Source organism: Ctenopharyngodon idella, chromosome 7 (genome assembly GCF_019924925.1).
Source record: "Ctenopharyngodon idella isolate HZGC_01 chromosome 7, HZGC01, whole genome shotgun sequence".
Lineage (NCBI taxonomy): Eukaryota > Metazoa > Chordata > Actinopteri > Cypriniformes > Xenocyprididae > Ctenopharyngodon > Ctenopharyngodon idella.
The window spans coordinates 14,253,662-14,267,265 of NC_067226.1; the positions used below are offsets into that span (position 1 = coordinate 14,253,662).

The window sequence follows — 13,604 nt, forward strand, 5'->3', positions numbered from 1 at the left end:
TAGTACATTAACTAGTGTTAACAAATTAACCTTATTGTAAATTGTTACCATTATTATTATTATTATTGCTGCTAAATAAATAATAATGTACAGCAAGTATATTGAAAATGCTTTATTTCCATTACATTTAAAGTTGTAAACACTTCTATTAATTTAAGTTTTTGGTTGCAATTGTGTTATTAATTATTTCCTTAGGTTACGTGCAATTATGTTTCAATTTACAAGAATCACGAACAAACAAACAAACAAACAAACAAAAAAAGCTGGTGCAGACAATTTAGGACTTTCTTTAGGCCATTATGCAAAAGGCTGATGTAGGCAGATGTAAGTTTTATTGAAAAGGAGGAGGTTTTCTTGATAAGAGGTACAAAGAGCTTCAGAGTGAGGATCAACATAAGGGTGGTGTAGGGATTCAAACACAAAAGAGATGCTATAGGTTATTTTGTGAAACTGTCAACACAGGAATCTCCGAAGGGATACCTTTAGTTGGTGAACATCATTTATATGTAAAACTATATATATGATTATATATAAATGATTTTATTTACAAGTGTTGTGCTTGTGTTTTTTTCCCCCAATTTAAATCATTGAATCTATTTCTAAATATTGCTTTATCTAAGTAGTCTATTTAGATCAATCAATATTCAGAAACAGGTGCAGTTATTTTTCTAAATTTTATTTATTCTCTTGATTGAAATAAAAGAATGCTTGGTAAATTTATTTTTAATATGAGGCATAATCATTGCCTACAATTGCCACTGCAGCTAATTTTTTCATGTGCAGAACAAAGTGAATCAAACAGTTTAATCAACACCCCAACAACAACCTCCCCCTCACCCCAGGAACCCAGCCCCCCAAAAAACTGTACATGCCCCCTCACTTTGTGAGCTCTGGCGCCAACCCTACTGTACTTTAATCTGAAGCAGAAAATATGGGTTAAAAAAGCGTGTTTTCACAACGATGCCATTAAACATTAAAGAACCATTTTCAACTATAAAGAACCTTTTAGGCAATGTAAAGTCTCCATGGATGTTAAAGGTTTGTCATGGAACCATAAATGCCAATAAAGAACCTTTTTTAAGAGTGTAGTTTCTCTTACTATTATTTATTACTGAAGGTAAATTAGTCAAATACAGAGCTTTGACTTTGAAGTTTAAGTAATAGTTTAATTTGGATCTGAGAAATATGGAAATATTATTTCAAAGTTCTACTTTGGGTGGAGGCACGATGATCAACAGTGTTTTCAGTGTTTTCTAGAAAACATGTTTTGTCTAGCAACAAATAGTTTCATTTTCTATTTGTTAGAAAAAAGAAAAGTAATTTAATCATTCAATCATAAACAAGACTGCCTAAACTGGTTCAGTTAAGATCACACGCCCTCATATCCCGCATCCTTACTATAAAAGATGCAATTCCAATGATTTTTACCCCGCAAACCAGACAGTCATGGAGTCGAGAGCCTTCTGTCTGCTGTTACTCTGCTGTTGCATCAATATCTGCAACCTTTATCCACTCATTCATCCTAGTAATGGGCTCAATGCATGCCTGAAAAACCCATCTTCAATAGCGCTGGAGGTTCTACCAGGTGGAGGCTGGGATAACCTGCGCAACATAGACATGGGACGGGTGATGAATTTGAGCTATTCCCAGTGTCAGACCACAGAAGATGGTGTCTATATCATTCCAGATGAAGTCTTTGTCATTCCACAAAAAGTGAGCGGAGTGGAAACAAACTCTGAGATTATCATGTCATGGATGGACCAGACAAGCTCCACTTCAAGCTCCATAAATGCAGATGCTTCCTTTCTTGTGGTGCTCAATGGAAAATTCTCTAAAGAAAGCCAACGTATTAAAACTCACCAAGTGAAAGAGAGTGCTGTAACAGCACGAGTTCAAGTAAGTCACAACAACAGTTTAACAAAGTTAACAAAAAAGCAGAAAATAATTTTATATAGCTTCAATTACAGAAACTCATTACTAAAAATGTGGACTTTTTTAGATAATATAATATATAATAATATTTAATATGACCTATTTTTTAATTTTTTTCACTTATTGTTATGACTGTGCATTAGGCTTGCTACGGTAGTCGGTGTTACCGGTGTTCAGTCGCAACACCGGTTTCATCACTTGCCCACCGCGGCACCAAGGTTAATTTTTTTTTCCACGCGTTAAAAATATTTGCATTTAATGCAATTAACGTAGTATCCGTTTTCTGCGTTATATGATCAAGCTCTTATTCATGCTAATGCTTTTAAACCATTCAAGCGCGACAAGGCAAAAGAGAACAGGCTGTCTGTGAATGTTCTGCCTATGTGACACGCACACACACACATCGCGCGCGCGCACCAGTATCGAGTTCTCTTCTGCCCTTAACGAAGCATAACACACACAAATTATGCCAAAATGTCCGTTTTGTCGAGTGTTTTTCAGTAAGAGTAACCCACCATTCAAGCAATTGCCGTTAATTTGAAAGTGAAAGTCGGCCTTTCCGTTACAAAACATCGAAAGCTCAGCCGAACAGCTGATCATAGCTGTACAAGGCGAGTTTTTATTTTTCATGTCAAAAACATTCCTCGTCGCGAAGAGCGCAGTTCATGGTTGCATAGCAATGACAGACGCCACGGGAGCTCAAGCGCTTTGGAAACAAGGAGAAAGCGACGTGGCCGCGCTTTCCACGCGTTTTTAGACGTGATATGTGAACGGCCCCATAAGCTGTTTAAAAAAAAAAAAAAAAAAAAGAGAGGTAGAGGCCTATGTCGATTAACCGGTGGGAAAATGTTCACCGTCACATCCCTACTGTGCATAAAATATAGATTCAGAAAACCTAAACAATTTTCATTTTTCATTGTGATTGGTAATTTAATGTTAGTATTTATACATTTTTTTTAAAGGGGTCAACTGCGTTGGTTTATTGTTTTATAATGTTTCCTGGGGTGCACTTAATAATGTTAGTATGCTTTTTACATCCAAAATTGTCATAATTCATGAATAAAAGGCATTTTTCCTACCCTGATTTTAGCCTCTAAATTGAACGCTCCGTTTTAAGGGGCGTGTCTGCTGTGAGACTTCAGTGTAAACGCCCACTGCTGTGATTGGCTAGCATCTTTGCATATCTAAATATCCAAATATTACTCTCTCTTTTAGCGCGTTTTTACTATTACAGCTCTAAGGTTAACTAATCGTGAAAAGTGTTGCATTATATTTAGATCGTGGCATGAAAGGTTGCAGAGATGAACATTGTAGCCGATCACAGACAATGTTGAGCGCATGAAAGCAGTGATCTCGTCATTGCAACTCAATTTCTGTACACTAACAAATGCTTTCATCTTCACTAACAGTGCAAACGCGATGTAACTAAAAGATTCGTTGAATAAAACGGGAGTTTTGCGCGTCAGTCACTGATAAACACGCTGTTTGATTGACAGCTTCAGCACGCGCTGCTCCAACGATTACAAAGGGGGCTTTCTTTGAGCTTTCTTTATATAATTTGATCACCGTTAAATAACAGATTATTTTCATCCTACTAAGAGAAACAACGCAAGTTGACGTTTAGTCACTGGTTTGATTTACTGACACACAGACAAAAACATCTGACTGTACATGAATCATTAATATCAGATCAGGCATTAGAATTAACACAGTTACTTACATGTTGTTGCGTTACTGTCAAGTCCAGGCACTGCACAATATTTTGTAATTCTCAACGACATGTTTATTGCTTGGTAGCTTAGTACCACATATGTTACTTATGCGCGATTCGGTGGGCGGGGCTATACAGGCAGGGATGAAGTAGGCGTTGATCTTATTCTGCAGAGGAGGTGCTTGCTGCCCTTTGACGTCATAGATCCCCACTTTGTAAATCCTGTCGTTTTCTGGGTCTGGTGTCAATTAAAGCTTTTATTGGACTAACAAGGAAGTTTTCAGCTCTAAAACTTACAGGATATTCTTATAGTATGATGACCTCTTATATGTCAAAAGCTCAAGGAAAATTTGATTTCTCATGTCATGACCCCTTTAATGCCATGAAATGTATTTGATTTGTAAAGGTGTATATGTTTGAAGGGTTTTGAAATAAACTGTCTTTTGTTTGTTTGTTTTTTTCAGGTCCGTAACCATCTGTACACAGTAAAGGCATATCCCAACTTCCCTCTGGACTCCCGCTTTGCTCAACAGGCAGAGGAAATCACAGACGCTATTAAGAACAATCAAACACGTCTAGCAACATATCTGTCAGAGAAACTCATACTTGATTATGGTACTCATGTCATCACAAGTGTTGATGCTGGTGCTACTTTGGTGCAAGAGGAATATCTAAAAACATCTTATATCCAGAGGAATCTGTTAGAATTGTCTTCTATTTCTGCTTCAGCAGGCGGTTCCTTCTTTGAAAAAGTTAAATTTGATATTGGTGCCAGTACATCCCAGGGAACCTCTAAAACCAGTGGTTATCAGGGTAACATCACATATTCTTTCATCCAGAGCCATGGTGGAGCTTTATTCTACCCAGGCATCACTCTGCAGAAGTGGCAAGAGAGTACGCTCAATAATCTGGTGGCTATTGACCGCTCTGGCCTGCCGCTGCACTATTTTCTTAATCCATCCACACTCCCAGACCTCCCAGCACCAACAGTAAATGAATTAGCATTGTTAGTTTCTCAGGCTGCAGAGAAATACTATAAAGTAAATACCATTCCAGGGTGTATAAATCCAGATTCCAAAAACTTCAACTTCCAGGCAAATGTAGATGATGCTTCCTGTGAAGGACCAGTCACCAATCTTAGCTTTGGTGGCATTTACCAACGATGCACTCCATTGACATCAGATGGAAATACCATCTGTGATGAGACAGCACAAAAAAACCCAGCCACTGGTGATTATTCTTGCCCTGTGCAGTACAACACCACCCTGTTACGCTCTGAGACAGTAGAAAAAGGTTATACTCGTAATGAGTGCCAAAAGTCCTGTAAATCATGTGGTTTCTTATGGTTGTCTACTTGTTGTGACCAAACATGTAATGATGTTTATTATGTCCGTCGTGCAAAAGTGGACACCTACTGGTGTCCCACAACTCAGAAAACACCTCTGAACTCTGGATACCTCTTTGGAGGTCTATATGGATCATCTTTGCAAAACCCATTTACCAAATCTTACAGCTGTCCTTCAAATTTCTTTGTCCAAAAATTTTTGTCTAGTGGCATGACAGTTTGTCTGAGCAATGACTATGCGACAGCAACAAAATACTCTGTGCCTTTTGGTGGCTTCTTCAGCTGCCAGTCTGGCAATCCTTTTGCAATGGGTCAATCTCGCTGCCCACCTCAGTTCAGCCAAAATCTTGCTGCCATCAGTGATGGCTGTCAGATTTTATACTGTGTCCAGTCCGGTGTGTTCAGTGGTGGTCAGATAAAACCTGTCCGCCTCCCACCATTCACAAGCCCACCACTTGTTGGCATGACTGCGACAAACTCTGTAGCTATAATGACAGAAGGTAATCTTTCCTGGGTGAGAGTTGGACAAACAAAGACTTGGCAACTGGCAAATCCTGTCGAAATAAATCAAATGTTTGCGACATCTGGAGGAGAAAAGGAGGGTGTAACCTGTGGTCTGATAGCTTTGATTGCTCTTGTGGTGTCAGGAACTCTTTATTAAAACAAAGAGGTGATCTTACTTCGAGATTTCATTAATTACATTACATATAATTGATTTCTTTAGCATACGCTTTTATTCAAAGCTACTTACGAATGAGGAAATTGTGTACTGTAACAGTAATCACATTGATTGGCATGTGGTGATGGGTATGAGGAATGTGCAGCTTTTTCCCCCTTCTCATTATTATCATTATCCTAAGCAATACAGATTTATATTTCATGAATGAAAAACACAAATCAATAAATATATTACCTGTGACCTCCTGCTTGAACTGTTTTTTTATTTTATTATTTTTCACTTTCAACACATTTATTTTTGCATAATGTAAAAAAAAAAAAGAAGAAGAAAGAAATAGCAATAGAAAAGGAGTGTGGCTCATCTTGTTCTTTTAAACAAACTGACATAACATGCTCCCACAGAATGTGCACAAAAGTTTTATGTAACTTAATCAAGAGCATACATACAGGTGCTGGTCATATAATTAGAATATCATCAAAAAGTTGATTTATTTCACTAATTCCATTCAAAAAGTGAAACTTGTATATTATATTCATTCATTACACACAGACTGATATATTTCAAATGTTTATTTCTTTTAATTTTGATGATTATAACTGACAACTAAGGAAAATCCCAAATTCAGTATCTCAGAAAATTAGAATATTACTTAAGACCAATACAAAGAAAGGATTTTTAGAAATCTTGGCCAACTGAAAAGTATGAATATGAAAAGTATGAGCATGTACAGCACTCAATACTTAGTTGGGGCTCCTTTTGCCTGAATTACTTCAGCAATGCGGCGTGGCATGGGGTCGATCAGTCTGTGGCACTGCTCAGGTGTTATAAGAGCCCAGGTTGCTCTGATAGTGGCCTTTAGCTCTTCTGCACTGTTGGGTCTGGCATATCGCATCTTCCTCTTCACAATACCCCATAGATTTTCTATGGGGTTAAGGTCAGGCGAGTTTGCTGGCCAATTAAGAACAGGGATACCATGGTCCTTAAACCAGGTACTGGTAGCTTTGGCACTGTGTGCAGGTGCAAGTCCTGTTGGAAAATGAAATCTGCATCTCCATAAAGTTGGTCAGCAGCAGGAAGCATGAAGTGCTCTAAAACTTCCTGGTATATGGCTGCGTTGACCTTGGACCTCAGAAAACACAGTGGACTAACACCAGCAGATGACATGGCACCCCAAACCATCACTGACTGTGGAAACTTTACAACGTGGATTGTGTGCCTCTCCTCTCTTCCTCCAGACTCTGGGACTCTGATTTCCAAAGGAAATGCAAAATTTACTTTCATCAGAGAACATAACTTTGGACCACTCAGCAGCAGTCCAGTCCTTTTTGTCTTTAGCCCAAGCGAGACGCTTCTGATGCTGTCTGTTGTTCAAGAGTGGCTTGACACAAGGAATGCGATAGCTGAAACCCATGTCTTGCATACGTCTGTGTGTAGTGGTTCTTGAAGCACTGACTCCAGCTGCAGTCCACTCTTTGTGAATCTCCCCCACGTTTTTTAATGGGTTTTGTTTCACAATCCTCTCCAGGGTGCGGTTATCCCTATTGCTTGTACACTTTTTTCTACCACATCTTTTCCTTCCCTTCGCCTCTCTATTAATGTGCTTGGACACAGAGCTCTGTGAACAGCCAGCCTCTTTTGCAATGACCTTTTGTGTCTTGTCCTCCTTGTGCAAGGTGTCAATGGTCGTCTTTTGGACAACTGTCAAGTCAGCAGTCTTCCCCATGATTGTGTAACCTACAGAACTAGACTGAGAGACCATTTAAAGGCCTTTGCAGGTGTTTTGAGTTAATTAGCTGATTAGAGTGTGGCACCAGGTGTCTTCAATATTGAACCTTTTCACAATATTCTAATTTTCTGAGATACTGAATTTGGGATTTTCCTTAGTTGTCAGTTATAATCATCAAAATGAAAAGAAATAAACATTTGAAATATATCAGTCTGTGTGTAATGAATGAATATAATATACAAGTTTCACTTTTTGAATGGAATTAGTGAAATAAATCAACTTTTTGATGATATTCTAATTATATGACCAGCACCTGTACACACACACACACACAATCACACATATGGGTAAATGGAGAGTGAAATTTAATGAATGAAACTGAAACAGAAACAGGGGAATGAAGCTATGGAAACGCATCAGTTAAACACCTGAACAGAACCATCAGCACCATCCTTTATAACAAGGAGTTATACAATACTAAACCTCTAAACCTCTGTTTATTTAGGTAAATGTACAATATGCAATGCCTTAGCCGTTGAACGAGCGTTCGCCTCCTTAGTTTTTCCTGTATCGTCTAATGTTAGTTAATTATTGTTTCCCCTGCATCTTGGTTTATTGTTAGATTTTCATTTTTGTTTTGTTGATTAATACATTTAAAATGGATGTTAATAGATCTGCCTCTCTGGAAACACCTGCCTTGCCCTGCTGTAACAAATATAAATTAGCGTAAGTATAGATCTTATGTGAGCTCTGTGGTTTTTGGTGGCAAAAATTAACATACTGTGTTTATCACAGTGTAAGACTTGATTTTCCTGCTAAGACAAAAACTGAGATCAAGCACCCTGCAATAAAGCAATAAAGCTTATCTGGAGAGAAGATCTCAAAGAAATAGCATAGGACAACGCCTTGCCCTCACACATCTACAGGAGGCAATGGCCCTCCCCCCAAAACACACACACCCTCCTTCCTTTCCCCCTGACTCAAGTCACTGAAAGTTCTCCAAGAAGTATAATGTATCTGGTGTATCTATTGTTTATTCCTTTCATGTTTGGTATCATTTTAAATGTCTCAGTGCGATTGGTAAAATGGTCTCAATTTCACAGCAGTCACTGGTATTATGACGAAGATTAAAAACTAAGGAGAATTCTGTCCTCCTTTTGGGTGGTGTCACTTGTGAAAACCCACTCCTCTCCCCCCAAAACAGGTGTTGGTGTAATAAAAATTTACAATCCTTTTGTTCTGGTCTTGGTATATAAGGTAAAGTGCAAAGCAGTCAGGGGGGATTTTCTGTAGCCAGAAGCCCCCACACAGTGGTGGACAAGTGTCTTCAAACACTAATCCACCACTGTGTGCATGTGCATTTCAGTTGATGTTATGCATTTATTATTTCTGAATTGGCTTCTAATTGTCCAACTATGAAATTGACATGATACATTTTTACTTGACAAATAAAATGTTATATTTGATTTACTCTGGATTCTTCTGAAATCATTATGACCAGTAGATTATGGAGTCCGTCATTTCCGTAAATCTGCGTCAGGACAGGCCAAGCCAGAGAGCCCCATGAAAGGAGCATATTGGCACATCATGGGACTTTTTGAGTTTGTCTGTTATTGAATTAGCAAGTTGCAGTATCGTGACTAAGAAAACTGTATTTTTGTATGAACAAGCATGTGGCGGTTCGACTCAAATGCATTAGTTAACTCTGCATCCTCTGACTAGATCATAAACTGGCGAATTTATGTCCGTGAGAACGCAGTCGGCCGATGTGAATTTCTCTAAGCGATGATGAGACCGTAATGAACGAATAATTGAAATTATGAGATACCCAGAATAATCAAAAATCAAAATTAATACATAACAAATGATTAATTTCCAATTGGGAACAAAACCTAAGAGTAATAATCATTTAAAATTGGAGTCAGATTAAACGAGTGAAATTAAGTGAACTTCACAGATGCGCTGAAAAGGCATACACGCGTTAACCTTCGCCCAGGCCGTCGGATTCCGTTTTTGGGCCGATGCGGGGTTCCTTACAACAGTAGCCTATTATCTTCTATGATTTTCAACACACATAACTCTGTTAAAATCAAAGAAAATTTAGTTTAGGGTTTCATGACGCTTTAAGATTTTGAATGGACCACTTGCACAACTACCTTGTTCTACTTATTACTCAGGCATTTCTAGAAACAGTGTTCAGTGCACCTACAGACAGTTAAAGTCCATGTAGAGCAATATTTAAATATGTGTTCTGAGTTTGTCACACCACAGAAAAATGTGTTATTAACCACCCAGCCAAATTTGAATGATTAAAATCCACCAAGTAAATAAAATAAGTTACCAAAATCTTGAAAAAATAAGCAGTATTCTCTGCTCTCAAATGCTGGTGGCGTGTCTGCTCTGAGTGCTGAAACCATGCCCACTGACGGGAAACACACAAAGCAACACTCATTGGTGGGCACGTACTACCGATGATGGCACCAGATGAAGGCCGGGATGGGAGATAGTTGGTCCAGCACCATCACCAGTAACAGCGGATTATCAGTAAATCCCAGTTGTCTCCGATGAAAGTTTGTAAAAAAATGTTCACTGCAGAGGCGGGTGTTGGTCTTCAGCTCTCCATCAGCTCTCTTCTTGATATCATCGTTTTTAGGAAATTTAAATGAGACCGAGCTGTTTTATAAATTATATGAAGAAATAGTCGAATCACAGCAATCCTATTGGCCGGCGACAGGCTATCATGTAATACTAGCGCGACCAGAAAGTATATAAGGGACGCCTAGAGAACATGTCATCCACTTTTCGTCTGAAAGGACTGTATAGCAGGCAGTCCAGAGGCATGGCAATGAGACGCAGTGTCTCGTTCCCTGTTCTCAGGGAACCAGGGTTACAGTCGTAACCTGAGACGTTCCCTTTCGAAAGGGAAGTCGCACTGTGTCCTGAGACACATTTGTGGAATGAAATACCCACGCCGCCATGCTGACAGGAGTGCATGCCAAGAAATGGCTAAGGAAGTTTCAAAAGGATACCAAAAACCACACAACCCTTTCTGGTCACACACTAGGCTGTCAGTGACTCCCTACGGCCACTGCCCAAGCTCATGTTCAGTGTGTGCAATCCCCTTCATACATCGTCTAACATTCAACATGAAACTTTTATTTTTAACTTTTAATACGGAGCTACAGCAGTTCTCTCTAGCTCTACTGCAGATCGTTCGAACTCAGTTGGCTATAGCGCCACCAGCGCAGCCAATAGGAAGCGCGAGCACATTACAGCAGGATTTATTTAAAGAACCCTTGAACTATGACATTTATCCCATTACATATGAATTATGTATAATTCATATAATAGTATATTCATATAACTATTATATTACTTTACAATTAATTACAGCAAATTAAGCTTATGTGTATTCATTTGAGCTCTTTGTGAATCTAATATAAATTATTATATTATAAATTATTAGGCATAGGCCTATTTCTTTGATTCACATGCATTGATATAGTCAGATATTTTCTTTCAGCTGTCTTCTCAAACTTTCACTGCAGCAGTGTTCATTCCTGCCTTGTAAATGCATTTAATTTCATGATATTTTTCATAATAATCTCTCTGAATCTTCAGAAGAGAAGTGAATTACGCGGCTCTCTTGCGAGAAGTGAATCAAATCTGTATGTTTCGTGTGATTGGCTGTTTGCCGCACATGTCACACTTTCAGGTGCATGCGCTTCAGAGTTAATTGCAAACTCTGGATTAAACCTGAGTTGACAGAGAAAGTTTATACCGAGTGTTGTGCAACATCTGATCCTGATCAGATCAGATGTTGCATCCGGTGAATCCGGCTTCATGGTACAGGCCCCAGGACTCCTTCTTTCTGTTTACAGACGAGATGTATTGACGCAAAGACAAACGTCAGCAAACTCGTATTTCCCCTGAAATCCTACTAGTACCAGTCAGATTATAAAACATTATTTCAAGCTTACCGTTGTGAATCGAGCTAAGGTAAGGAGATAGTTTTGAACACTGATTGGTTATGTACTTGCTTAATAATTGATTTTGGATAATTTTTAACCAAAAAAAGTTACGGACAGCAGCTTTTAATTATTTTAAGACTTATTAGTTGTTGACACTGAATTGGAGAACAAATAGTTATTTCTTTTTAAAGAGTATCAATACATCAACACACAGTAAAGTGATGTATAGGACAATTATAGTGAACATTGCCAATAAAAGAACTGCAAAGCTGAAGTCACAAATCAACATTTTAAATGTTTTATAATAGAAACTAGCAGGTAAGTAAATGGGAAATCCAGCAGCTTTGAAGCTTCTGGGGACTACATTAAAAATAAATATACAACATAAGACATAACAGCTGTTGGCAGAATCAGTTTCTTTTACAGTTGAAGGCATTTTCTGTCATCAACTATGAAGCAAATTTTGATAGAGATAGATTCAATCAAAACTGAAGCATGGACAGTTTCCAAATGGATACACAAGACTAATCCAAGGAGGCTTTTTTTTCTGAAAACAACCTGAAAATACAAATGGCTTTATAAAACTCTTCATTAAATAATAATTTTATATATACACTGTTTCAAATTATTATTATTATTATTATTATTATTAAAGTGACATATCAGTAGAATTTCAGTACAATAAACATTCAGATTTTAGTTTTTCTGAGAAAGTGTTTGTTTGTTTATTTATCCATGTCTTTTTAGATAACTTGTATCAATCTCAGACAAAATAGTTTGTCAGGTCTACTTAGGTAAATGGAAACTCTACTTAGAGGTTGTTCCACATTATTAAGCAAGTCACAGTTCTCATGCAATATGGGGAGGAAGAAAGATCTTTCTGAAGATGAAAAGCATGAAATGGTGCAATGTTGTGCAAAAGGCACGAAAACAACTAATATTGTGTGAAAACTGAATGCAGATTATTGTGACTATCATAAGATTTGTGAGTGATTTAGAGCACAGCAGAACTCGGTCAGATAAAGGCTTATTAAGGAAAGTTTCTGTCAAACAAGTTTATTGTATTAAAAGGGCAGCTGTAAAAAAGCCAGTGTTGAGCAGCAAACAGGTATTTGAAGCTGCTGGTGTCTCTGGAGTCTTGAGAACCTCTCCATGCAGGCTGGCAGTTGTGTGTAAAATTGCATTTTAGCCACCACTAACCAATTGTTTACAGTGGGTGTAGAAATACATTTTCAAACAGTTTTATTGCCGTGGTGTTTTTTTGCAGCATGGGATAGTGCATAGTGCATTGTATTTCAGAAGGCACTATCCTTTTTATATCAAAGCTGAAAATGGCCAGTTATAAACTCCATATATCTTGCAGAAGTCATTTTGACACCCTCAGAGACCCTAAAGAGACCTTCCATCTCACTTCCCAATATTCCAGCCCAAATCATCACCCGCCAGCTCCCTGCTGACATCACAATCTTGTTGGAACGTGGTGGCCATTCACCAACCATCCAGAAATCCATCCATTTAGACCATCTATTGTAGTACGGCATTCGTCAGTGAATAAAACTATTTAAAAATGAGTCTTCATGTATTTCTACACCCACTGTAAATGTTTCTGTTTGTGAGGTTTGGTTAGTGGTGGCTGAAATGCATCTTTACGCACAACTCCCAGTCTGCATGGAGAGGTTCTCAAGACTCCAAAGACACCAGCAGCTTCAAATACCTGTTTGTTGCTCAACACTGGCTTTTTTATAGCTGCCCTTTTAATACAATTAATTTTTTTGACAGGAACTTTCATTAATAAGCCTTTATCTGACTGAGTTCTTGTTCAAAGTCTTAAACCACTATAAATCAAGCCAAGGTAGGCAGCTTTTGTAATCAATTAAATTTCTTTTAATTGGTTACTTTTTTTTTACAATAAACAAAAATGTGAAGGCAAATAAAACTTCATCATTAAGGTATAAAATACAGTAATCACTCTTTTGAGTCAAAGGTGTAGTCGGCTCTGGGCTTCCTATCTTCAGCTTGGGGTTTCTTGTCCTCAGCTCTGGGCTTCCAGGCGTCGGGGGTACTGACGTATCAGTATCCCAAGAGGCAATCAACTCATCAGTCTTTTATACTCGTATTGTTTATCACAGACGTTAGGTTATCTTCTTGATTGACGTATTTTGTAACTTTCCCAAAGTTTCCAGATCCTTCTCAAGGCCTTGCAGGTGCAAGCTGTCTGGCTTTTGTGTCCTTGAACTCCA

The 13,604-nt window shown here is 38.2% G+C and overlaps 1 protein-coding gene across 1 annotated transcript; it reads left to right on the forward strand.

The window, feature by feature from the left end:
• Positions 1 to 1,446: 1,446 nt before the first annotated feature.
• Positions 1,447 to 5,908, forward strand: LOC127515883 (macrophage-expressed gene 1 protein-like). The gene is made up of 2 exons (XM_051900027.1): positions 1,447 to 1,896; positions 4,108 to 5,908. Exons 1-2 carry the CDS (start codon positions 1,447 to 1,449, stop codon positions 5,647 to 5,649), a joined length of 1,992 nt encoding a protein of 663 aa, XP_051755987.1. The 3' UTR covers positions 5,650 to 5,908.
• The last annotated feature ends 7,696 nt before the right edge of the window (positions 5,909 to 13,604 follow it).